This window comes from Chrysemys picta, chromosome 1 (assembly GCF_011386835.1).
Source record: "Chrysemys picta bellii isolate R12L10 chromosome 1, ASM1138683v2, whole genome shotgun sequence".
NCBI lineage: Eukaryota > Metazoa > Chordata > Testudines > Emydidae > Chrysemys > Chrysemys picta.
Window position 1 is genome coordinate 168333057 of NC_088791.1, and position 27917 is coordinate 168360973.

Below are 27917 nucleotides of genomic sequence, written 5' to 3' on the forward strand. Positions count from 1 at the left end.
CATTGTTAAAGTGCTCTCGGTCCTTGTCAGCACTGCAGTTGATAGTGATAGTAACACCATCACATGACCGCATTTCACAGATGTAGGGCCTGATTCTGCAACCCTCACTAGTGTTACTGCATTGTGACTAATTTGTGTTAGTAAGGGTTGCAGAATTGCCAAGAACCACCACAAATCTTACCAAGTAAGTCTGGCAGATTACTAAGAAGCATCAAAAGCCTCACCACCTTCCACTCCAAATGCAACGTGCATTTCTTTGATTTTGCTTTTGGTAAGAGAAATTCATAGGACATTATACATATATTATAGTAAATTGAATTTCGAAAACCACCACTCAGTTCCCCCTGGGCAAAGGGAAAGAGGAACAAAACCATGATGTCACAGATGTTAACTGAGCTGCTTAATGCACTGCTGTGGACGACACTTAGATACTGTGGTGATGAGGCCTATATAAAGACCTGAATAGAACAGAGTAGACTGGGCCCATAGTTTGTATCCTGTTTGTTTACAAATTCTTTGAAAATGATTTTTTTATCTGTTTTTCATAAGTTTTATATTTTATTCACTATGCCTCCCCTCCTGTCATAGGCAAAGACTCCTCCCATTTCCCCCTGTATTTCCTCTCCTTCCTTGAGTCCTATGTTGTAATTACTCTTTCTTCAGGACGCTTCCTCTGAGGTTCATCAGCCATTTGTGTGGTTCCAGCCATCTCATGGCAGCTTGAAGCTTATTTAGTTCGGTTTGAAGTGTTTTATCTGGTTCCTTTTCAGGTTACTGATTTGCTGGGTTGTGCCAGTAGCTTTCAGCTTGTTTAAATATAAAACACTGAAGTAAGTTTCTTAAAAAAAAAAACCACCAGAATATAAAGAATTACACAGACTCTGTAAAAGCGGACATGGTCAGCAATGTGTGCATGCTCTCACTCTTTGTTGTGTCCACTATAAACATTTTCTGTTTGCCTTGGATTTTGTAATCAAATGCAAGGGAAAGAAACACAAATAAATTACCAATCATTGCAAGAGTCCCTTTATCTCTTCCTGCCAAGGCTTCCTCACTTGCTTCCCTTCTTTCCTTAGAATAATCTGACTGGAAGAGTTTGAGGGGAGCCCTGTCTGGGAGCTAGGTGGGAAGGTAAATGTTGAGGGAGCAGAGAGGGACTCAAATATTTGACAGTTCAATATCCAGCCTCTTGGCTTCCAAGCAATCTCTTATTTTATGCTGAGAAATTATCTGAGAAGGGGCAGAGAGATCTAATGCTGCAAGGATTTGTCAAGAATATTTTGTAGACAAATAAAAAGTAGAAAATCAGGAGTGTGCCGGGTTTGTGACTCACAAGACATGTTTTATAGTCTGTTTAATTTCATATCAGGTGGACTGGTAAAGCATTTAAGAACCTTCTGGAAAGTTTGCTATTTAAGGTTAACTTACTGATAACTTTTTGTAGTGCCATATTGAAAAATAGGATTGTGTATCACAGTTCATTTCTTGTGTGTCACTCCTCAGGTGGGTTGCATATCAGCAGAAATATTTCTGTGGAGAACAATATATACTGGAAAAAGGAAAATATAAATGCTTTTTAGACTGGGGAGGATCCAATGAAACCATCATGTCAATTCGTCCCATTAAGTTGGTGAGTTACCGTAATTCATCAAAAAGAAAATTCAAAAAGCAACAAGAATTCAAAACTCTGGGGATACAATGATTTTATTGTGCAGCTTACGTAATAAAGCTAACTTGTCTATTCAATTGATGAAAGGTTAGAAGAAAAGAAAAGATCCTCACAGAATTCAAGGAAACTGCTAATTATGGGGACTGAATCTCCCATTTATTCTGCAGTGCAAACTCTGTATCAACCCAGCTCTCAACAAGAAAATGCTAGGAAAACTCCACAAGGAGAATTTAGCAGATTATGTCCACAAATGGAACATAAAAACCTAATTTACCACAAAACATGTCTGTTGCCTTATTAATAACTTGTCATGTATTTTAATCCTTTAACTTTCCTATTACTGTCTGCTAAAACTGAGCTATAGCTTATTGTTTTCTTCTTTTCTTTTCCATTTCAGTCCAGAAAAATAAAAAGGCAACTTGCCTGTTAAAAATAATTGTAATGTTTATATTATTTTTATTTTTTTAATATGCAGGAACCACTTGGAAAGAATGAGCCTCCACATTTGGTATGTTCACATCCTATAATGCCATTTCTAGGAGTAAATTGCATATTATTAAGCACACATGCTTTATGTTGAATTTCCCCCCTGTTGTCTCAGATAAGATCTTCACTATCTACTGTACAGTGACAAAGCCACCTTTTACTTGAGGAAACCAGTAGACCCATAGAGGCTAAGTTAGCCAAGAATCTCATTCACTGTGGTGGTCCTGTTCACACCCTTTTTTGTTGTGTCCCCATAGTACCATCCGCTCAATAGGCTTGGGATCACTTTGGATCTGTATCACCATTTCTTTTCATGTTCTTTCTTTCAGTCTCTCTGCCTCTCTGGAAATTCACTGTCACACTCATTTACCTTTTTCTACGAGGGATATTGTCTTTGCATTGTAATTAATATGTCCCACTTTGTTACTGTAACTTCTTAATATCTGAAGTGCAGAATTGTGAAACTTGAACTGCAGAAAACTATTCACAACCCACACACAATTAGCTATCTGTCATTTGTTTTCCTACAGTGCTGTTTTAAAAAATATATTCTATTTTGGCAATTCTGCAGTTTGTATCTACACTTCCTGTGTGATGGTGTGATGAGGGCAGTTTCGCTAACTCCTTTCAAAAGTACATGATCTTTGCTGTAGCTGCAATTCCCAGCTCACACTCAGCTTCCCTACCCTTCCCCCCCCACCCGCTCACTAAGTTTGACTGAGCACACACTAGTGATTTAATAATATAAAGGAGAGCGCTTTATAGCAAATCCTAATATAAAGTTAAATATAATTTTAGTGAAATTCTATAACAATATTGCTTCATTATAAGAGGATTTCACTGTAGCATGTTTTTGTTTTCAGAGTGGCTTAGTTTGGGTTTCCATTTTTATCAGAATTTTTATAAGATTATGTTAAATCCATAAAAACATTCTTCTATGTCCTCTTACTAAATTTAGAAACCTCTCCACATGCTCATGCTCATCCAGAATCCTTATCTGCTGAGGATTCTCTTCTAGCAGAGCACATCTCAATTCCCTTATATTTAGTTTGACTTCTCTCCTTCTTTCATTAGGCATTCTTTGCCCACAAAGAAATATTCGTTGTTAACGCTGTATCTTGCGGAAGAGAAGTGCAGTGGGATATGAACAGTAGAGTTCTCTCTTTCTCTCTCGCTCTCTCTTTGTGTCACTTTTAATAAAGAAAAGTTTAGAAAATCACATACAGATACATGTTTTAATAAACAGCCCAAAACCTGGAAAATCTAGTTTAAGATATCTTAGGTATTTTGTCATCTAGATGGGATTTTCAGTATCCTTATTGCTTATACTTGTTTTGTTATACACACCTACACATGGAAAATGTACACATTACATTACTTAGGACAGCCTGACCACACCCTTTCTTTACTCCAACTATGTTCAGGTTCTAAAATGTTTGATTTACTCAGGCTTGCAGGAAATATTTTCTGTCTAAAGACATAAATGGTGTATTACTTTAGTCTTAAACACTGATTTCCTGCCAGACATATTCATTTGGCTGTTTGCAGCCAAATCCAAAGAAGCCGAAACACTTTCACACAGAAGGCATGGTAAACCATTTCAGATAAAATAATTGATTGAAAAATGAAACCGGTACCAAACCAAACTTTTTTTCAGAGATTCCAGATAGTTTTAATAACTTTTTATCCCCTTCCTCAACTCTGTTCTTCTTCAGAATATGTCAAATGTTGTTCCTGTGAGTGTCTTAGAGCAGTTTTGCAGACCCAAGCGATTCAGATGGTTAATATAAGCATACAAACATGTGCATGTTTCTCCAAATCTTGGAAGATTCTCACCCATCAGCAGCAATGAGACTATTTGCAATTGATTCAACCTTGCAATTCTTTCCTTTCACCTTACCTCCCATCCCATCCCATCCACCAGTACATCAGAAAACAAACACTTGCTGGGTACAAATATGCATGCCATGTCATGCTGCCCTGATGTCACTTTTGCCACAGGAAAAAGTGCTGGAAGGGTTAATGTGATCACAATCTTGAGTTGTTACAGGACCTCTGTGATGAAGCTAAGGAAAGAGGAGAGCATGTCACTGCTGTGTTAAAATTGTCATAGTTACCTTAGGGGACAAACGTACTTTATTATGACTAAGGAGTTGTGGGAAACTTGTTAAGATTACTTACTGAATCAGGGTAAGTAAAAGACAGTGTTTGAGAAAATAAATCTGTCCTTTCCTCTTCTAGTTTAAAGATAATATTACAATGTTCATGTTTGCAACAGTGGCTAAGGATGGCTCACCAGAGTCAGAGAGAATCCTTAACAGCCTGGATGCTGAATCTTACAAGTTTGAATCCTCAGTGTAGGAATATAGCTCTCCACATATTTTCCTATCTATTGTAGGCATAGATACTAAAATAAGGAAATCCTACTCTCTTTCCATAAGAGAGAAACCTTGTCACTTGCTGTTGCTTTCAGCTGACCTTAAGTGTTATATTTTGAAAACTTGTAATAAGTGGTCTTGGTCTTTTCATCTTTGCCAGGCTCCTTCATAAACTACATGAATATTCCAAGTAAGACTAAAGTCTCCAGGTTTAAAATACAATAGCTGTATTCATTAAAAATAAAACATTATTTTTTTCCTTCACTCTCCCAAGAAAACTAAGCTCCTTTCATTAATCTGCCTATGGTACTTGACTTGCTCAAATACTTTAGCAGACCCCTATAATTATTTATGGTAACTTTGCACTGTGTATCTTTCCACTTACTGCCTGTTGAGTTTTTAGGAAATGGAGCAAAAGGGCTCTTTTAAATCTGTCACATCAGATTTAATATATTTTAAGTTATAACTAGCTGCATTTGTGGTCAGACTGTACAAATGCAGTGGTATCACTAATGGATCAGTTTCTTTAATTGTTCTGAAGTCAGAACCATCAAATCTCTCCATTCAACTGTTTTCTTTCTATTCATTTTGAGAAAAGAACATTTTTCTCAGTTTATTATTTATTATTTAAAATATACATGGTATAACCTTCCCTGTCACAGTCTTTCTAAGCTGTCACATAGTCTGCGGCACAGGCTGTACGGAGGGAGTGTCAGGCACCAAACTAGGAACCTGGAGACCTGAGTTCTGTTCCTGACTCTGTCACTGCGCTGCTGTTTGACCATGGGCAAATCACTTCATCTTTGTGCTTCAGTTTTCTGCATTGGTAAAAATGGAGAAAATGATAGTTACTTTCCTCTGTAAAGTGTTTTGAGATCTATGGATGAAAAGCACAATGTAAGTGTAGCCTAAATATCAATGTTATGCTCAATAATGCAGTTTCAAATGTATCCAGCAGTGTATTCAGCCCATGTAGCTGGCTTGTCTTATTCAATTCACAGTTGTGTGTCATGTAAGGGCAAGATTAAGCCCTTCTTGTTCTTTGTAACAGGGAAATATATTAGTGTTTTGTTTTGTTTTTAAGAGACTGTTTTTCCATAAAACCATTTTCTAATATGTGGTTTTGGCTTTTTCTCAGTCTCTGTAGATTGGATTTCTTTTCTTTGGCAGGGAGAGGGGGGCCACTTTGGGGCACGAGTGAGGGAGGAGCACTGGCAACAACATTTTTCTTCTGTGTTACAGAATGCTGTGTCAAATTTTAGTGTGAAATTCGCCGCAGTACAGAGAGGCCATGCAGGGCTCTCTGCTCCACGTATCTCTTGGAGGGTGAAGTGGTATAGAGACCCCTGCTTAGAGCCTGTGTACTGGAGTGAAATTCTCCCTTATAGAGGAAATTAAACAAGTGTTTTTGTGGCACCAGAAGTCACTTATAAAATAAGCAATAAGGAGCTTCCCTCAGTCTTTGAAATACCAGGCAATTTTCATAACACCTGATAAAAGTTGGTCACATCACCTGATAGTATGTATCATCCATTGCACCCTGTCTTAATTAAGGCATTCCTAGAGGCAATCTACAAAACAACTTGAATATATCTGAAGACTGAGAGTCCTTCTGGAGTATGTGATTCAAGTGTATTATAAAATGGCACTAGCACTCTGGAAACAAAGTTTTTAGAGTAGCGGTCAGATTTCACACGTGTATGCCGGGTTCCATTAAAAATCAGTGGTCAGTGTTTACCAAGGATTCCCTAATCTTAAAATGGGAAATACCATGGTAAATTCAACTAATTCAGATGGTAAATGTCCAATTTTGAATGGCACTGCACAACAAATAATCCACTATTTGCCTATTTGTATGTATTCAAGCCATTCAGTATCAATAAGACACTCCGAGTAGTACTTTTCTAATGGATTATTGGGTCCCTAACAAATTCTCTCTTCAGCCTCATATTACTAAGGCCTACAGTAGTAGCTGGAAAAGTATACTGCCTGATCCTACAAGGTGCCTTCAACTCCCACTGATTGCAGTGGTACTTGAGTGCCTCAGAACCTTGCAAGTGGCGCTCTGCGTATCAATGGGGTCAAGGTTCTAATCGCAGAAACCATTGTGTCATGCGTTTACCAGGAGCTTAGGCATAGCATTAGAAAATACATTATGGGGAGCCGTATCCTGCAGTGGGTTAAGAGAATAAAGTACATGACTAAATGACATCTGAACCCTTTTGTCAAAAACAATGGTAGAAATGCAAAGCAGATTTCTTCATCGTTTTTCCTTAATTTTTAGTTGTATTGCTCTTGCTCAATAGATTTCAGCACATCAGTGGCCACCTAAAGTGACCCATTATCCAGGAACAAATAGTACCTGAGGGGCACAGAATTCTTAGCTTCTTCCCCACATTGTAGGACCATTGGCTGTATTCTGCTATAGATTTTGTTTTTAACTTCTTTTAAAGCAGCACTCCCTGTTGATGGAGAGATCGACACACACTTCCTGGGCAGGATGTAGTTCTAAATGGCTCCAAAACTCTTTGCTAAGGATATCTGTGTGTGCAAACTTGTTGGGTGGAATTCAGACACTCCTGACACAGCAAGTCCTACCAGAAATTCTCGTGCAAGCTTTTTAAATAAGATGTCCTCTCTGCTCAGTGTGATCACAGAAGATTCCGGGGCACTTTTTTTTTAATGTTCTGCCTTGGTATCTTTTTCACCAGTATTTCCTTTCCCCTTCTTGTTGTGCTCCAATTGGTTGCTGACCTCTACCCAAAATCTGGCTACATCTGAGTGGTGCTGTATATATAAGGCCAGATTTTTCAGTCCTATCATTGTGCTTTCTTTGGAAACACTTCTGTTACCATAAAATGAATATATACTTGCTGCCACTGCCATTGATATTCAGTAGGAGATCTGCCTCCGTTAAGGACTGCAGAATCTGCCCATAGTTCATAAAACGCTTTGGGATCTTTCAAGAGGAAAGGCGCTGTAGAAATGTAAGACATTTCTTCTCTTGGGAGTCCATTAGATTTGCATTAGTACTTCTGTAAATTGTATTGATATTTCCCTGTTCCTGCAGCTTGGTCTACTTATAGTGATGATGATGAGTACATTTTCTTTCTAGTCATCATATTTTTATTGTTGTTGTTCTTGTAGCTCAAAGCTTTCAGTAACACACATTTCCAAGGAGCATGTGTAGATTTCACAGCAGAAGTTTCTGATTTTACATCATTCATACCATGTTCTTTTAAGGTTCTTCGGGGATGGTAAGTGTGTTGTTTTACCCATCACCATTTAAAGTAGTTAGAGAGCACTTTTTAACCGTCATTAAATTTCAAATAATCAAATGTATCCAGTGCATTATCATCACGCTCCATATCGTCCTATACCTACTCTCTTGCAACCTATTTTGATAACTCTCTTCTTTCTGATGGAAGGGAACTTAATGCTTTTTGCTTTCCTATGGGAAAATCACACAATTGCTGTGATTTGAATCTGCCTTTACGACTTGTTCAAAATTTCAGGGACTCAATAGAGTAAATCTAGCTGCATTCCATTAACCCCTGTTAAAGTCCAGGTTGAGATTTGTATACCATGTGGAAGAGCAGCAGAAGCAGAAAATCGAATCTATCTTTGGTTTCACTTTTTTTATAGTACCACTTTAAAAAACAAACAAACCTTGTTTTGTTTCTCATTCCCCTAGAAAATATTTGATCTTGAGAGAACTTGTTAATAACTGACTGCATCAGTTACATTTCTTTATGTTTATTCTTTCAGTTGGCTCCTGTTTTACCAAGGGGAAATTGCTGAGAATCATTGTGTGCTGGAAGAAGGCCTCTACACTGACCTCACTTCCTGTGGCTGTCCAACAGCTATACTCAAATCCTTCAAGCCTGTGGAATATGTAAGAGTTTTATAGAAAGAATTCTATTATAGAACTCTTGCCCTACCTGGTCGTATACAGCAGTGATTGTAGTAAAGAACAGTGTGTGAGGCTCAGGAGAAATCTTAAAATTGGTTTTTAGGCTTGTGGATTTTCTCTCTCTCCTTCCCCCCCCCCCCCCCCCCCCCCGAACGTAACTCTGTTTTTGTATGAGCTGAATTCATGTTTGCTTCTTCAATGGTCCTTATAGAGCATCCCAGCAAGATAGTAAGGTGTAGGTTTATACAAATGGAATATTGTACTTCTGTCTCATTATGGGGTTCCCTTTAGTCGCTTTCCCAGCAGAAATTCAGATCTTAACAAAAATACTCTGCACAAAAGAACCTATAAGCTACAATGCATATAGCTGCTAGCATGATGATAAATTTGCTAGCCATAATTTTAGGGGAATATTTTACAGAAGTGTAAGATTTGTCTTTTCTAAATGGGCATCAAATTATGTGTCACTTGTTAATACTACTACATTTTGCCATCCAGAATAAAGGTTTATATTTCTGCTGCAGATTCAGTATACAATATTAAAACATCTCGACAGATAAAACCTTTTAAAACCACATTTTAAAAGTTTACAAGTTGGTGATATTTATTAAAAATGTCAAAATCCTTTTTCTAGCCACAAACAAGTTTAAAAACAAAATTTGATGGGGTGGAGGGTAAGGGCGGCAAGGATATTTGACTGAGTGAAGCGTTGGACCAGATCCTGGCTGGTGTAAATGATCCTGGCTGCAGTGACTTCAGGGAAGCTACACTAGTTTCCACCAGCTGAGGATCTAGACCTTGGACTTCATCCCTAGTCCCTTTAGAATCCCTTGATGAGAGGATGGGGCTAACTCAGTGAAAACAGGGGTTTAAAAAGCCTGCTCCTAAGCAACCACAGCAGTTAGCGAACAGGACAGGAGCTAGCGAACAGGGGAGTTTTGAGAGGGAGTGAGAGAGCCAGATACACCTAATAAACGTTCTCTAAACTTAGGCCAATAACGCCTCCCAAAGAAAAATAACCACATACAAACAAAGAACAAACAAAACCCTGCAATAATAAATATAATGTGGGCAGAAGTCCAGCAGCAAAGTGGGGGCTATCCAGTTTTTTGCACTGAACGCAGCATGTACATAATCGTGAACATGCTTGTGAGCAGGTGGCATGTATGCATTCGGTGCAAGCAACTCATGGCCCTCAGAGACCAAGTACCAGCTCTTGAGACCAGAGTGGCTGAACGGGAGGAACTAAGGGAGACAGAGAAATACATAAATGAGACTTTCCGGGACACAGTCCCATCCTGCAGTCCGACAGCCTCTGTGCTTTTGAAGAGGATGAAAGTATTGAGGAAGGAGAACACTGAGCCGGAGCAAAGGAAAATAATCCCATAGTTGGGACCCTCCTTCCAGATGATATCATGGTATCCTCTTGCACTGAGGATATTTCTCTGGGGGAGGGGACCACTGTTGTTAGGAAGAGACAGTTAATAGCAATGGCGGATTTGATTATTAGAAATATACACAGTTGAGTTTGTGATGACCGTGAGAACAATGGGTACAAAGGTTGCAGACTCTAGAGACATCTAGATAGACTTATGAGCAGTGCTGGGTCATTTACAGCTGCATAATTGCTAGCCTGGGCATCTGACATTCAGAGTTCTCTGTCTCCCACTTGATTCCTGACACACTTCCATCTTATCCCAGTATACAACTCCAATTGAAGAGATAGCTAGTGAGAGCTGGAAATGAGCATCTTGCTAAGTATATATTCAGGTTTAACAATCCCCACCTACAGTTTGTAACAGTGTGTGTGGTTTTTGTAGTGTTGCTACTTGTCACAAGATTTCCAGGATCATCCTACCATTTTGGTGGTGAGCCTGAAACGTGCAGCGGGTCCCAAAATATCAGACGTTGCAATGTTCCATCATAGAATGGGCCTTTTTTAACTCAGCATAGCAATGTTGTGATGTGGGCATACAGTTTTGTGATGTGGTGTGGTAATGATCACGCTGTCATGATATGAGTTAGTCTCTGGGAGCAGCTTGGAAATACATCATCTCTAAGACTGTGACTTGTGTGAGGACAGTGTGGTGGAAATCTGACCAAGGCAATGATTTGTTGATGTCAATACGCTACTGAACTGGGAGAGAAGAACAGGCTTTGATTAGTACTTTATATCTACTGAATTTTGTTCTAACTTATGGCTGTTCAAGATGGGCTGCCAGATATACTCGGTTGTGTTATTAGGAGCTTGAAAATAATTTCTCTGCCTGATGGTTTTCCTGATTTAAGTCTGGCAAATATATTTTTCTGTTTCTCCCGTGGAATTTAAGTGAACGTGGCTTCACTTTGGTTGGTTCATGTTTCCGTACTAGTATCTCTGAATGAGCATGTCTTTCAGAACAAAGGTCACTATTATGATCATGATGATGATTGGCTGGGAAGTAGCAGAGCAAAATTTATTGTAAGTTTATATATATGGGGGGTATTCACTTTTTCCAAGCAACATGTGGGCTGGCCCAAGCATGTTGCCTCCATGATGAATCCTGACATGATTCCCAAACCTTGGTATCATTTGTGGTAGTGTCACCAAGTCAAACATTATGGCAGAGTCTTAACACCTTCTCGTTGCACTACTCTAATCCTCAAGCATGGTAGGAGAGCATGTGTCTATTTCTGTTCAGAGCTGGACTGGATGAGCAGATATATTGTCTGAGAACTAAAAACATTCTTGAAATGGTTTTAAAATGCTCTAAATTGAGCGGAAAAATTCTAATCTCTCTCCCTATCTCCTGTCTTCTGGTGACTGATCAAATTTTGTCTCCTGACCTCGGAGAGTAGGAGAGGAAGGGAAGGAATGGTTCCTTTTGGTTACAGGAGCCTCTTTCCCTGACTGGCTTGCTCCCTTTCTCTTCCCCCCTCCCTCCACAAATTAAAGGTTTCATTTAGGCCTTACCTTTTTTGTACTCTGCTTTCCACTTCCCTCAACTCAGGCTGAAGGAATCTGGCCTCCTGGGAATGTCTAAGGTAATAAGAGTGTAATCTATAGGCCATTGGGCACAAGCCTATCTATAGCTTGGTAATCTCTCCTGTAGGGTTACCATATTTCAACAATCAAAAAAGAGGATGGTGGGAGCCCCGCCCTAGCCCCGCCCCTCCCACTTCCCGCCCCCTGACTGCCCCCCTCAGAACCTCCAACCCCCCCCCCGCTCCTTGTCCCCTGACTGCCCCCTCCTGGGACCCCTGCTCCTAACTGCCCCCAGGACCCCACCCCCTACCTAAGCCTCCCTGCTCCTTGTCCCCTGACTGCCCCCTCCTAAGGCCCCCTCATCCTAACTGTCCCCCTAGGACCCTACCCCCTACCTGTCCCCTGACTGCCCAAAACCTTATCCACACCCCCACCCCCTGACAGATCCCCAGGACTCCCACACCCCATCCAACCACTCCCCACCCCCTGACAGACCCCCTCCCCAGAACTCCCAACCCATCTAAACCCCCCAGCTCCCTGACCCCTGACTGCTCCGATCCCTCTCCCCACCCCTGCCCCCTGACAGCGCCCCCAGAACTCCCAGTCCCCCTGCTCCTTGTCCCCTGACTGCCCCTCCTGAGACCCCCCCCCATCCTAACTGCCCCCCTAGGACCCTACCCCCTACCTGTCCCCTGACTGCCCAAAACCTTATCCACACTCCTGCCCCCTGACAGCCCCCCCCCGAACTCCTGACCCATCCAACCCTCCCCCTGCTCCCTGTCTCTTGACTGCCCCCTCCAGAACCCCCCTGCCCCTTTTCCGACCCCCTCACCTCCTTACCATGCTGCTCACAACAGCGTGTCGGGCTCCACGCTGCCGCGCTCCCCCATGGAGCGCATAGCCCGGTTCCCGCCCTCGCAGAGTGCTGCGGAGCGGCGCGCTGGGCAGCAGGGGGAGGGGGAGCAGGGGGAGGAGCTCCAGACTGCTGGAGGTCCGATGTGAATGGCCGGCGATCTGCGAATGCAGGGAGCGGGAGGGAGGGAGAGAGAGAGAGGAAGGGAGTGATCTGAAGCTGCAGGGGAGAGAAGGGGGGAAGCAGAGGAGGGGCTCTGGCTGCCGGAGCCCCGTGCGAGTGGCTCGATCCGGCTGGCTGCCCTGTCAGCCGTGCCGCGCTCTGCATAGGGGGGAAATCCGGACATTTACAAATTCCCCCCCCCCACCCCCCCCCGGATGCTATTTTTAAACTCAAAAAGCCGGACATGTCTGGGAGAATCCGGAGGAATGGTAACCCTACTCTCCTGTGCTCGCTGAGCATCATGGGAAGGGAAACCAGAGCCCTGCAACAGCAAGGAACTAGTCTAGATTTTACTTGAAATATAAATTTGTGATACCATGAGCTGCTTCTACTGCTGTAAAAAGTGCAGCTTCTGCACGCAAGTGCCCACTAAATTTTTCTTAATGTTCTGGTTTGAGTGGGGAAGGATATCAATGTAAATATGTCATTCCAGCAAAGTAAAGTATTTCATAGAAATACAGCACAGTAGTACTCCTAGAAGCTGTGACTGCTCCATCACAGCTGCTATTAAAAAGCCTCTGGGTGGTTGCAATGGCAGCATTCAGACTAATAACCCCTCTGATCCAAGGACCTCAAAGAAATTTACAGATTTTTTTTTTTTAAATAAAGTATGTTGTGGTAGGCATTTAGACCCATAATCCAGATACATAAAACCAAGACACAGAGCGGATGAGTGACTTGCCCATGTTAACCCTGGGAGTCAGTTCCTGAGTCAGGAATAGATCCCAACAGTCCTAACTCTGTCACCGGCTCTAACCAATAGACAGCCCACAACAGTGGCTCACTTTGTACAGTACTGTGAACTAATAAAAATGAGAGAACATAAAAATTCTGCACACAATATTTTAAAATTCTGCAAATTTTTTGTCAAAATAACACTACATAATCACACCAGTTTCAAAATACCTGTCAGCAAGTATGTCTCTAACAATATAGACACACAAAAATTCCCACAGGAGTAGGGAGTTAAAGAAAACCCCTATGACAATCCAGTTTGTTTCTTTGCCCTTCCTTCCCCCCCACCTCCCCGAGCTCAGCTGTGGGGCCAGACACCCACAACCCCTCCCCCGAGTCCATGCATGCGGTACTACAAACATTTAATATCCACTTGATCCTTGATATATTCCATTTATTCAGCAGATAATTCAGTGCAAACGAAGTGGGGAAAAACCTACCACAAGTTTTCATAACAGGGAAGGCAATTAGGCCCGAGTCCAAAACCCACTGAAGTTGATGAGAAACCTTCTGTTGACTTCATTGGGATAGGACTCTTTCTTATGAAAATGTATGTAATTTTCATTTTGGAGGTTGCAGTGAAGTGAGAGAAGGAAACATTTTTGGTGACACCGTCTCAAATCGAGTTTATTAATAACATTTTCATGAAATTTGTCATGAAAGATTATCTGTACTTCCAAAAGGACAATGTATTTATATTTTTTATTTTATTATAGCAATGTGTTTGTGTGTATGGTGTCTTGAAGCTATTTTATGTAGCAACTTTACTTAACTTATGCGGGTCTGTCTCTTCGTGTTGAGGTTGGTTGGTTTTGAATTTGGTTTTCATGGTATGGGCACTTAAAAGTGAAAATGGAAACAAAAGCAGTTTGAAGGAAGTAGATCTTGTTTTAGTCTTTCTTTTTAGTATGAGATTTAGTATGTGCTTTTTGCATTGGTAAAATATAAAATTCCATTGATAGAGTGGTTTAGATCTGTTAAATGAAGGTGAGATGGTTTGTGAATAGGGCTCAGTGAGGTGAGAGAAACTGTGTGAGAGGTTAGCTTTGTAGAAGTTGAAGGTAATGCATAAGTGGCTTAATCCAGCAACTGAAATACTACTGTGGAGAGAGAAATGAGTTTGGCAGCACCCCCACACCATCTGATGTATTAATACCAGAGTATTTGCACCTGTTAGCCTAAAGAGTTAAATACAAAGATATTCTTTACTTGTGGACACTCCTTCCTGAAATACTATGTAGAAGTATCCTCCCTTTCTCACAAGACTATGCTATAAATCACATAACGCTCCCCGTGTTTTAACTCCTTGCATCATAAATGAGGCTTTCCCCAGTATTAATTTTTGTTTGAGCAAGGTGGTTTCATTAACATACAAAGGTCACTTTAAAAGAATTCTTCATTACTTCTTCATGCTTGTAATAGGGAAGATTTTTTACAAAGGTTACAAGTATAACATAGTTGCCAATGTTTCAAAATATTTTCCTGAGAGAACTTTTAGAGCGGCCCTGAGCTGTGCTGGGGCAGTTATTTCCACGTCCTGGAGAATTGTAGGTGACTTTAATTTGGATATCTCGGCTTGCAAAACTCTCAAGGGAATGGGAGTTCAGCTTAGCAGCCAGAACACATGGCGACCCTATCCAATGACAATCAACCTCCTCTCCTCCAGTGCCCCTCTCTTTCCCCACACACACACTCTTGAGAGGAGCCAGGTGGTCCAGGCTTTTTTCTTGGGAGTTGGGGAGACTGGGGCTTTCCTCTGTGTGTTCCCCCTTTCCTACATTGTCTCTCCTCCCACTCCCCAAACTCACCATTTATTTGGTGTAAGAACTGACCTGTTACAAGAGAGAATCCTGAGCAGCCACAGTGCTGCTTCCCTGCAACCAACTTTTCTCTGGACTCTCAGGACTCTACCATAGCTACCCTTCATTAATGGCCTCTCCTGTGAAATGGGTTCAGTGTCAGTCCAGAGGTGTCCTCATCATAAAAAAAAAAAAATCACCGTCGTAATCAGCACCGTTGTTGGCAGTCTTATCAGAAAGGCTAGGGATCAATTGAGAATGGAGACTGCATTATTCTGCTGCCTTCTGCTGAGGGGTCAGGCATATGGGCACGGGTCTGTGGAGAAGCTTGCCCTGATGATGCTCTGGCTATGTCTTATCAGTGGATAAAGAAAGGACTTCCCATTCATGGGCTGTCAACCTAGCAACATCAAAATGTACTGGGAGTGAAATCCTGGCTCTGTTGAAGTTAATGGCAAAAGTCCCCCAGACTTCAATAGGACCGGGATTTCTCTCCTTATTTTTAGAATTATAAATAAGCATTTATGGCCAATTGGGAGGCCCATATGTTCTCACCAATTTTAAAGGAATGTGAAACAGCTATTCAGGTACCCCTTTTAAAGCTGGCATGAGAAGCAGTGAGATGCATGGTTTCTTGTGTATCAGCCCATTCCAGGAACTTTTCATCTAGGGCCCAATTCTGTCACCCTATCGCATGTTGGAGAAAGGACCTTTACTGTGGAAGTAGTGTCACTGAACTCGCACAGGGGACAGCATGGTTCAGTGAACTGTGAGTTAGGAAACCTGGGGGTTCTGTTCTCCACTTTGCTACCAACTTGTGTTACACTGGGTCACTGCCTCCTAATTTGTAAACCCGAGGTAATGATATTCACCTTCCTTTGTAAAGCACTCTGAGATCTAGGGATGACGACACAATATAAAAGCTGGGTGTTATTACTCCGTAGGTAAGGTATTTCTCAGCATGAGTAAAGCTAGCTGGAGTAGGCCCACAGGTATGTAAATGCATCTCAACATTTCACAAAGTAGGGTGGTGCACTGGATTTTTCTTTTGTTAGTTTGGTATCTTACTCTCAAGACCTAGCTACTTTAATCTGTTATGGTAGTTTCCATGGGAGCTGTGAAAACAAAATCGTGAAAAAAAGCAAGGCTAAATTGCTGCTGCCAGCCGTTGGCGTGTAGTGATGTAAAGCATGTAATCAAATCATTGCACTTTACATGGCTGTAGAATATTGAGCCACATTGTTTAAGACAACAATTTTTTTCCTATTTGCTCTTTATTTTTGTAACAAGATCGGTTGATTCCATGTTAGAGTTTCACTAGAAAGGTATGGAGTCTTGCTTTTGCCTATGGCTCGCCATCTAATAAATGCTAATAAATAACTTAAATGAATGCACTGTGTAAACTTGTAGATTGGGACTGCGAAATATCTGGTGAGCTTTCTTAGGCCAGCCAAGTTTGAATACCTTTACTAAAGTTGTTTGAGGGTTGGAGCCGTTTCGGCTCCCAACAACTGTCAAGCAAGTTTCCTGCCTTGACTCTTAACACAGACATGATCATGCTAGATCAGACCAGTGGTCCATCTAGTCCAGTATCCTGGCTCTGATTGGCTGGTACCAGATACTTCAGAAGAAAGTTCAAAGAAAACCCTGATATGGGGAGTTGTGGAATAACTTGCCCACAGGACAAATTTCTTCCCAGTCCCCATTAGTTAAAGGTTGACTTATGCCCTGAAGCATGATTTCATGTCCCTTCCATAAATTTAGTTTTTTAATATTGTAACTCTGAATATCCTTGTTATCCATATAAACATCCAATCCTCTTTCAATCTTGCTAAGCTGTTGGCCTCAGTGTTGTCTTGGGGCAATGAGTTCCCCAGGCTAGTTGTTCATTCTGTGACCTCCATACGCCTCTGGTGCAATAAAATATTTTTTTCAAATTGGAGGCACAGCTAGGAATATAGCAAAAATATTTTTTAAATCATATTAGCTGGTCATGTTGTACGTTACACCACCATGAGCTAACATGGTTTTAAGTATTAAACTGCATCTACACTAGGTGCTAAATGGTGTTTCAAATGATGTTAACTCTTTTTTTTAAAAGCGCCTTTTTTTCTTGTCAGTTCCTCATCTAGACAGACAGAGTTTAGCATGGCTGTCAGTCTCTCTTCAGGTAAAGACTTGGAATTGAGAAAATAGGGTTGTTGCAGACTTTGTGGCTAGCTGGAGAAACCTCAGCAGCAGTTGCCTGTGTTCTGTCTATTGCTATGAGTTTCACTTTCATTAGCCCTAAGATTAACTATTGAAACATTGAAATCAAGCACATTCCTCCCCTCCCCCCTCTACCCCCTTCTCCCCCGCCACATAAATTGTCCGGCCCCTTCAGAGGAGTGGAGGGCGGCAAAGGAAGATGAATGACATTTCATAATAAGGACATCATGTCTTTGAATCTCATTTTGTGTTTTGGAGAGTTCAAGTTGAAAGCCCTTTCAAAGTTATCTCAGGATGGGTAACATAGATTCTCCTCATTTTCAAGATGCTTGGCAAAATTTTCTTTCATCATGTGCAATACCTCTAATAGTGCTACACGGTACTAGTTAGCAGCGGGAAGCAGTTTCCTGGAGGTGTAACAAGCAGTCGCATACCAAGAGCAGTGAGTCAGTGACAAATTCATGAATCACAATCAAGGTCTTTGTGAAATACATGTCACTAGAAACTCTTTATAACTGTACCTCCTTGGTTCATGAAGTTTATATCCTCTTAATGACTGCATGGGCATAAACATTAATGTTAGATTTTTGTGTTTGGTTTGTGCATCTTACAACTCTTAGGCCATGTCTTCACTGAGGGGAAAAAAGGGTGTGTTTTTGCATCAAGAAAACAATCTCTATGTATATCCTGGTGAAGGCACAGGTAATTTTTACCTGGATGTAGCTAGTGAGGTCAACTCTATACCCCGACCTAGAGTTTTCCTTGACTAGCTATATCAAACTAAAAATTCTAAAGTCCCTGGTCTCCACTAGGATTTTGCATTGAGTTGTCTAACTCGATGCAAAACTGTGTCTTTCTTGCAGTGAAGATATAGTTTCCTTATTTGTGAAGTAGTACTATGTATGCTCTACAGATTTCATCCTTGTACCTCATTTTCAAATAACGGTTATGATCTTTATCTAGAGTCAATAGTGCCAAAAGAATTGTTACCAAAATAAGTTAAAAATAACATTAGGTGAAAAGATCTGAATTTAAGTGATTCCTAATTACTTGATTTTTTTTCTGGATTTTTTGAAGGGAAAATTCAAATTCTTGATTAAAAATATCCACAGTTTTGCAGTGTATTTCTTTGTTCAATATTTAGGGCCAGATTTTCAACAGTATTTAAGTGACTAAAGATTCAGGTAGGTACCTAGAGGAATATTCAGCCCCTAACTTCCTACTTGAAATCGATGGAAGTTGCATGCCTGACCTGCTTATGTGCTTTTGAAAGTCCCACTAGGCACCTATCTGTATTTTTAGGAGCCTAAATACCTTAGCAAATCTGGTCATTAGTGTCCAACCAACAGCCACTGATGTCAATGGGCACTACACTGTGGTGGCAAACCATTAGACCATGCTTCTTCGACAAATATCAATTCCTAGGAAAGTTTATTATCCAAATCAAAAAGCTAAATTACTGGTAAATGTTCACATTAAAATTAGACCAGAACCACAGAGAGGTTAAAAACTGAAATAGACAAATGAGGGTCCTAGGTAGCATGCCAACAAGGTGCAATTAGGCTGTTTTGAGTAACTATAGCTACCTCTCTCCTAGGTTTTTGCTGAGCCTTCCATCAGTCTGTTTGCACTGGAACGTTGCGAGGGCAGAGAGTTGCACTTCAAAGAAGCTGTCAATTCTGTTCTAAACAAGGACCTTCACTTTTACACCGAGTCCGTATGGGTGAGAAGCGGATTGTAAGTATGGTAGAAATATTTCAGAGACTGCATTTGTGTTCTCCTTCCAGTTGCCTTCCTATATGATGAATTTGCTATATTTGTTTTGGGTCTGTGTGACAAGTAAAACCGGAGTATCCCAAAATTTGGGGGAAATCAACATAGGAACTTGTTTGTACCTGGACCTGAACAGAATACAAATGTGATCCAGTCAGTAAATCAAACCTCCTGCTACAAGAATCTGCCTTTTTGTCTGCTTAAAAGAACAAACAGTGAACAATAAGGTGTTGAGCAGGACAAACCCAGGAGCAAAAAGTAAACCATTTTTAGACTTCCATGAGAAGCATCTTGCATCCGTGAGGTGACCCTTTCTCCACTGCTCCCGCTTCTCCTCACCCTCAGAAAACTCCAGATACCCTCTATCCTGGCTATGCTTTGCGGCCTGGATTCAAAAGCCCCCACCCACCTCCTTTTTGCACGGAGTCCCGTATAGCCACCAAGTTGTGCTGGAGATTGCTGACTACGATTCTTAGCAGCCATTGAGTGTGCAACAGATATCTTCCTTTTTTTATTTTTTAAGTTAATCTTCAGCTCATCTTTCTGTTTACTCTCCATATTCATATGACCAGGTTGGCCTCCGAGCTGCCTTTGTACAGTTTAACGTCACCATTACAGACCCCTAAAGCGAATTCCAAAAAATGAATTTAGACCTCTATTTTTCCTTCACTACCATGTGTAATGTACATTGATATGCTTTTATGCAGTATTTTAAAAATAACACTTCTGTACCTGTCCTGAGCCCATACATTCAATCACCAGAGAGAATTGTAACTTTTACAGAGTAACAGTATATGTGGGACCCCTGTGATACCAGTGCTGAGCTTCCTTCTTCTTTCTAGTCTGTGTTTGTACAAGACGTAGTACAAGGGGACCTGATCCCTCACTAGGCAGCACAGTTATACGATTAATAAATAATGATAGAAATGTCTGGTGTTGTAAGGCTGTTCCCACCCTTCTATTCGGCTCTGTTGTGTGAAGCAGACTTAGCAGTAGGTGTGAGCGGTCAGTGCTAAGTATAGTGGCTTTGTATAAAGTTGCTGCCCACTTCAAACAAATGACATTAAAGTGCTTTTTACAGGAAAATTAAGGTAAAGGTAAGGATGAGTGAAATCCTCACCCTCTGTGACCCACCTGTGATCCAGCCATGCCCATGTCCTTGATCCTCTGAGTTCTCTTTGAGGGTTATCTTCATATGGCCTGAAGCACTTCCAGTACCATGACAGGGTTGGGAGTGGCATTGGGTTGGCCTCATGGAAATGCACAGTCTTATTTTTCACATAACCAGTTTTTGCAAAGGTGGTTAATGATTGAACTTCCTTTCTGGGCGATTTAAGTGGGTATTACCAGTGGCTGTAGACCCATGGGTGTGTGTACACTGCCTCAGACAGCTTTGCCGGTGTGCTTTCCCTCTGGTTTCAACATCACTGCCATTCCAATCCTGAGCCCTTACTGAATAGAGATTGTTTGCTCTTGTTGCGAGGTAGTTTAGAGGCCAGTGACAAACAGCAGCAAGATTTGAGGTTGAGAATAGCAAATTAATTTTCCTTGTGACCTAATCCAGTTTTAGCCTGAGACCTTTGGAGAGGAAAGGCTAGCGTTGTGTGCATTTGCCACCTAGCTGCTAACGTTTCATTATAAATGTGAACATACATATTCCTACCTCCTTGGCGTTAGCACGGTTTGCCATGGACCAGCATAAAGGAGTGTCCTTTCCTTTAAGGATCTGCTCGGGGGGATGTTTGTGGGCTTTCTCTGCCTCACATGGGGATGTGGGTGGGGGATATTAAATCCTCCACCTTGACAGGATTGGCTGGGATGGGAGGCCAAGGCCCATACAAGGGAGAAATGGGGTGGGGGAGTAAGGAGCACTAACCTTCCCTCTCACTGCTTACTATCGCTGGCCATGTTAACAGGCTCTCTACATCTGGGAAGAGTCAGCGCAGGTATGGAAAAGTCCTGAGGGAGTCTCCCCCAGGGCTAGTTCAGGGTTGGAAAGAAATTCCCCTCCCCTCTCCCCATAACAGTTTTGGCTGAGCTGCTGGTGGTTTTTCACCTGTTTCTGAGCATCTTGAAATATCTCTGGGTCAGGGTTGAGGGAATAGGTGTTGGACAATTGTAGGGCTTTCATTGGGATTCCTTCTGGGTGGTCCAGGAAGGGCTTGTTTGTCTCAACTGAGAGTCCATGCAGCAAGATTTAGCGTTCCCTTGTCCTATTGTCCCAAAATGTAAGGTCAGCTTTGGCAAATAAAGAGGCTAAAGACAACTGCAAGTTTGTGTATATGGGGTGGGATCTTACTGTCATGCACAGGCCAAAGGCACCAAGGGAAGTAGGTAGGGATTGCAGCTTGGAGGGGGCCATATCCCCGAGTGGCTGGGCATGGACATGCCTATAGACCTTAAAGGCTTTGGGTGGAAGGACTGAGGGCTGCTGGGTATCAGTTGTGGTTATCTTTTGAGTTAAGTTTTACTGTGATTTAAAAGTTCAGTAAAACTGCAGCAGAGGTCTTTAAACCATAAAATCAATAAGAGCTTTATTGGCCACAGCCCCACAGTTGACATTGACATTATCTTCATATTAAACTTTGATCAGCTATTAGAACTCTTTCAGGTGTGCCAGGTCACAGAAGGTCAGCTTAGCTAGTAGTGCTAATAAAATGCTCAGGGTAGGTCTACACTACAAACTTGCATCGGCGCCACTGCAGCTGCACCACTGTAGTGTTTCTGGTGAAGAAGCTCTCCTGTCAGCTTAATAACTCCAGCTCCGCGAGAAGTGGTAGCTCTGTCGGTGGGAGAAGTTCTCCCGCTGACAAAGCACTGTCTAACCCAGCACTTAGGTCAGTGTAACTATGTTGCTCGGGGGTGTGGATTATTCACCCCCACAAGCGACGTAGTTATACCAAAGTAATTCTGTAGTGTACATCAGGGGTCAGTCTAAATGACTCTTCCTAGGTTTATTTCCAAGAACAAGATGCAGATATGTCTCTGCAGCTGAGTGTGACAAATACGTAAGTCCATTGCAAGACAATGGGTTGAAAAAGCAGCTTAAGTCTGTGTTCTCTTAATCCTATTTGAATGCGCACCTTTGTTTGTGCATTCCTTTGGCTGAGGTCTGTGTCACCTGAGTGACGGGACTAATCGCACTGCACTGATTTCCTCATGAGCACAGAGTTGTAGCCTCTTATTCTCTATTGAATACCAAGGGTAAGCGCTGTGGTTTTATGGCTGCAATTCACATTCTCTTGTTTGTTGAATACGGGCGCAGTTCCACAGTTGTCTTTTTTATTATTACAAAAAAATCTTATTTCCCTCTCTCCTGTCTTTTATGCACTAGAACAACGCTTTGGTAATAGACACTGTATTTACCTTGAGACTATTGGGCACTGCTAAGACTGAAGTTCTTACCTCCGAGTGTGCAGCGATTTTGCCCGAAAGCATTTCAAAAAAATAATATTGTCAGCAATATGGTAAAATAAAAAGGAAGGAATTTATAACTGTTGTCGGTCTTATTGAATAGCTGTTAGTCAGGACTTACAGGACTCCTTTGAGGCTTACACACAAACATGCACTGCCTGTGAGTGAAGTGTGCATGATCAGAAGAACTTTCTCCAAAGTACGTACAGTGAGAGAGGCAAATGATGGATACTAGAACTCATCACAATTCAAGCACATAAAATAGGAAACATAGTAAAAATAGTGCATGCTTTATGCTCAGATGAGCTCATGAGAAGAGCATGGAGAATTCACAGTCCACAAAAGAACATCCCTTAGATACAAATCCAAGATCTGAATATCTCTGATGCTCAAAGATACAGCTTGCAGGCAACACTGTAATGTGTATAGACCAGATGGTGTATAGTGGAGGAGCAATTTGTGTGTTGCTCTTGGTATATTTTGAAGATGGTATTCTAGTACAGGTATAAATGGTATCAGTGATGTGTTATGCTTCTACAGTTAATAATACTATGATTGAAAAGATGTTTTTACTATGTAAAATCCTGTTGTAGCAGTTTGTAACTTTCTGAAAGTTAGTTAGGTTTAAATTTCTCATGCCTGTTCTTGGTCCTGTAGTGCAGTTTGATATAACCTTGTTTGGCTCTTCTGTAGTTTGTTTCACATGTTGACATAGTTGTGTGAGATCCTGTTTTGCCCTCTGATAACTAAACTTTGTGGCAGTGTAGTGTGCTGCAAAGGCTTTCTCGGTGGTCCCTAGAGTGAGTTGTGTAGTTCGCTTGTGCAATGCAGCAATCCCATGCACATGCCCGTTAAACCTGTACACACCATCCATGTCTACAGAGGGATTTTTTTAATCTTCATGTGACCAGGTCAAAAGTTTAAAGTAGTTTCCAGCTTTCATATTAATATTAGGGAATACAAAATAGATCTTGATATAGGAGAAAGCTCTTAACCCACTTTAGGTACTCTACATATTTGGCACAGTAATATAAATACAGTATAATATGATCATGAAAAGCCTTTGGGTTTAAAAATATTTTATTAAATATTATTTATGTAGCTTTGTTTTGCCATATTTAGAGTATAGCATCTTAGGGTTTTGTTTTCTGTCTTTATTCAGGTGGATTGCATACGAAGGAGGAAATTTCTCAGGAAAACAAATTCTGCTAGAACCCAGCAAGATTTCAAACTGGACTGAATTCAGTGGCTGGAGCATAATTGGCTCCCTTCGTCCTATGAAGCAGGTACTGTAAGAAAAAGTGTTTTGGGAATAAGCCCTTTTTCACTCCTTTAAAAAAAATAATTTAATACATAAGTATCGGCTGAGAAATCCAACCAAATCCTGATCCGATTGAAGCCAATGAGAGTTCTGCCATTGATTTCAATGGAGCCAGTATTTTACCCCTGAAATTGGGTCCTGGTGTGGGCTACTAGGCCCTATCAAAAGTCACGGAGAGCCTTTCCATTAACTGCAGTGAGCTTTGGATCAGGCTTATAGAGAGGAATAGACTTGTTTAAAGACTTCAAGTTACAGAGAATCCACCAATTATTTTAGTTTAAAACTGCAAGTGACCCAGGCTCTTTTCTACTGTGAGAATTTTTTAACTTAATAAAAACTGAGGGTTTATTAAAGCTTTTAACCTTTAGGTTCTGCATTGTTTTCAGTTTTCATTGTATAAAAACAATCCTGTATTGGCCTATAAACAATCTAAATAGAAGTGATGGAACTATTTCCCCTGATGGATTTTATTGTATTTTTTTTCCATTTAGTGAGGCATTCTGTGTCATTTTTCACAATAGATTCACTTTGGAAAATGTTCTAGTGAGCCAGGATGATAATCTGAGAACTGGATTAACAGAGGATTTTATTCACAGTTTTTTTTCAAGATTTAGAGAAGTGATTTAGGTGATCAGGATTTTATGTTCTGAAATAGAAGAATAGCAGGGAACATTATGAATGTTATCTGGAATACTTTGGAACTGGTAACCCAACTTGTGATCCATTGTAGCTTCATGTTGGCTACAAATGAGCCTGATAATTGAGTCAAGACAATTATTGCTAATTTAAAAAAAAACAAGGGTCAGAATTGTCCACATGTAACTGCAGAGCGGTATGGTGCTATCCAGGGCTGGGGTGGAGAGGGGTGTGTTCGGTGCAGAGGTGTCATCAATTCATTATTTAAATATTTTTCTGCTCCCATTAAGTCTCTTCTTCTTGGGAGGAGGATAGGTCCTCTGAGAATTCCTCCATTTTCTACCCCACAATCCTTGCAGTGCTGATACCCATCTCTGGAAAAGGAGAGCTGGACTCTGCAGCCCGTGTAGCCTGTCAGTGCTGATCAGAGCATTGGTCAGAAGGGTTGCTTGAGAGCAGTGTGAGGCACTCCCATCCCCTAGGCCAGGGGTGGCCAAACTTACTGGCCCTCCGAGCCGCATATGACAATCTTCAGAAGTTCGAAAGCCAGGGCACACCTGCCGGGGCTTGGGGCTTCAGCCCCACTCTTGCTGAAGCCCCAAGACCCCCCTTCTCTGCTGGGCAGAAGCCTTTACCCCACCACCCCGCTGCAAGGCAGAGGTCCCAAGCTCATCCCCTGTGCCTGCCCCCCTCCACCCTCCCCCCCGGTCTGGTACGTGGAAATGGGTGTGTGTATGTGTGGCGGGGCTTCGTGAGCCGCACTTTAATGGTAAAAAAAAACTGCGTGTGGCTTGCGAGCCAGTTTGGCCACCCTTGCCCTAGGCACTAGGCTTGCTTGCTCCATAGACCTGCTGTAGGACAGCTGATCCGGACTCTTACTGTCTGTTAAAGTTACAGCCTTTCACTTCAGAAACATCACATTATCTCTCACGTCACTTGCATTTGGGCATGCAAATCTGCCATGTCCATTCTCTTGCCATCAGAGAGGCTCCAAGGAATGTTACAAGATGCTGCTATTTTTTTAAATGCTGTTTTTTATGTATGCATGTAAAGCTGTTTGGATCGCTAAAGGGCATGCATATTTGTCTAGCTGCCAGTGTCTTCGGTGTAGGGATATGATCTGGTCCCAAAGGAGAGCAGGACAATATTGCAAAACAATCTGCAGCTTGCTTGCTTATATTCTTCTGCCTTCTCAGTGATGTGCAACAGAGCGAAATCAAAGTTTTCAACTTAATAACTAGCAAAAAGATAGTGAAACATGTCAGAAGTGACTACTACTTAATGGATGGACAAAAATTATTCGATTAATGACTTTATAATGAAGATTCTCTTTAATGGTGGGGCATAATTGTGCACATATTTGCAGATGTTTTGGGGTGGGCTTTTTAGGGCAGGATTTTAATGAGCATGATGTTTAGATTTCAGTTTTAAAAAAAAATCCCAGGAGGAATTTTGTCAGCAGCTTTGAACCTCCTTTTTTCAATAAAGATCCCTATATCTCACAATGCACTATACTGGTGCTGTTTCAATGGCCCTGAGGTATGTCATGGAGGAACTGTTTCTTAAGCTAAAACCTCTCAATAATAGCTTTGCAGACTTCCCCTGTAATTTTTTTAATGAGCTGAGTCGGTGGTGATACCAGTTCAGTGCTTTTTTGTGTGTGTTCATGAGCAAAAAAGTGTAACATGAATGGCTATACGTTAGAAGCCATTGTTGCTTGTTACCATCCACCTCCCATACCTTGTCTCTTGAACAATTTTTTATAGCATGTTCTTTCATTCACCAAACCCACTTAACAACCTGTCTAAAACTGAATATGTAAAAGACATTTTGGAATGGAAAAGAAAGTGGGGAAAACTGCTGTAAGAATGTTAGCTGTGCGGGAGCTGGTGGGAGGCTTTGCTCACACCTGCTTATACACGTACAGTATAATGGTGCTTTTCTAACTATCAGCCGGCAGTTTACTTCAGAATAAAGAACCGAGCCCAGGATAAATACTTGACAGTCACTGGAAACCTATCAGATGCAAGAGCTACTTCAGTGTGTGTTTCTTCATACAATGGCAAGAATACCCAGATCTGGCACTACTGTCATGGACTCTTCAAATCCAAGGTGAGTTACTGAATGTTGGAAGTGTAATGTATAAACCCACTCTCCTTTTGTCTTGACTGTGAGTCATTTTCCATGGCTCCATGGCCCCCTCCTGCATCCCTATAATAGCCTTCCTTTCTTCCATCAGAGCTCTCCTTAAACCGCACTTCCTTCTATCACTGATTCCCTTCACTGTCTGCTCCCTGGGGTGCTGGAACAATTTATATAGTGGGGGTGCTGAGAGCCATTGAACCAAACGGTAACCCTGTACCTAATGGAAACCACTTCAAGCCAGCACCCCTAGATCAAGCTTCTCTGCTGCTCCCACACCTGAGCCTTACATCTTACTTCTTCGTATTACCTGTGTCTAAATTAGACAGAAATTCCTCCTGGCAGGAACCAAGTCATCTATATAAAGCACAGTGCAAGCGCTTTGGTTGCTATGTAAATGAAAAACGTTTAAAAAAACAACCCAAAAGCCTTTTAACTCAGTACAGCTTTTTAAACCAACTTCTTTAACTTTCCAGCACGTTTTCAGGTAAAGGTGCACTTGCTCTGAACATATGAATATGTGATATAGTCACTTCTTGTGTAAACATCTGTGCATTGAGATGAAAATGTCCCCCTGGACATATTACGACACTCTCTGATTCCCCGTTGTGTTCTGCTTTCTATCTGTTAGGTACTTTTTAATGGCCCCCCACTATCTGAGCACTTCATAATCTTTAATGTGTTTCTCCTCACAACACCTCCATTAGGTAGGGAAGTGCTATTATCCCCATTTCACAGATGGGAACGGAAGCACAACAAGACAAAGTAACTTTCCCAGGGTCACACAGGAAGTCTGTGGTGGAGCAGGGAATGGAACTTGAACCTGGGTTTCCAAAGTCCCAGGTTAGCGCCGTAACCACTGGGCACCATCCTTCCTCGTTTTGCTTTGCTTGTGTAATAGTAATATGCTGGCAGTATCGTCTCAGTAAAAATTATATAAATTGTATTAATCCATACAATGATAATTATATAAATTGAGTTGAAGGAGGAAAAACTGCAGTTCTGATGCGTAGTTGTGCTGTTTGATACAACCCTGAGTGGAGCCCAGTGCAGGTCCCCAGGGAGTGATTTTGGCTGAATTCTGCCTTGGGGAGACCAAATTCCTCCTGGAGCAACACACGTGCAAGAGGAGTGCTCCTCCTCCTGCTCCCGGAGTGGATAAAAAACAATGATTTTTAAACAAGGTTTTTTTGGTTTAAATTAAATACAGGTCTGTTTTTTAAAAATGTCAACCTATGTTAGGGTCTCAACTTATTGTAATCTATTAATATAATTTAAATAAAATACACAATAATATTAAGCAATACATATTTGCTGACAAGTTTAAGAAAGTCAAACCACTGAACTGGTGGAAGTCACTGGCTGAGCACCTGGAACTAGAGTTTGTTGACGTGCTAAACCAG

The 27917-nt window shown here is 41.4% G+C and overlaps 1 protein-coding gene across 4 annotated transcripts in view; it reads left to right on the forward strand.

The window, feature by feature from the left end:
- The window catches only part of CRYBG3 (crystallin beta-gamma domain containing 3), a 136971-nt gene that overhangs the window by 100858 nt on the left and 8196 nt on the right, over nucleotides 1-27917 (forward strand). For all 4 annotated transcript variants that reach the window (XR_010599826.1, XM_065589255.1, XM_065589258.1 and 1 more), the window contains 7 exons: nucleotides 1504-1630; nucleotides 2145-2177; nucleotides 7681-7790; nucleotides 8302-8428; nucleotides 18826-18965; nucleotides 23578-23701; nucleotides 26326-26484. Coding sequence is in view for 3 of the 4 variants with exons in the window: in XM_065589255.1 (XP_065445327.1) it covers nucleotides 1504-1630; nucleotides 2145-2177; nucleotides 7681-7790; nucleotides 8302-8428; nucleotides 18826-18965; nucleotides 23578-23701; nucleotides 26326-26484 (820 nt within the window). In the remaining variant the exon portion in view is untranslated. The remainder of the gene's footprint in view (nucleotides 1-1503; nucleotides 1631-2144; nucleotides 2178-7680; nucleotides 7791-8301; nucleotides 8429-18825; nucleotides 18966-23577; nucleotides 23702-26325; nucleotides 26485-27917) is intronic.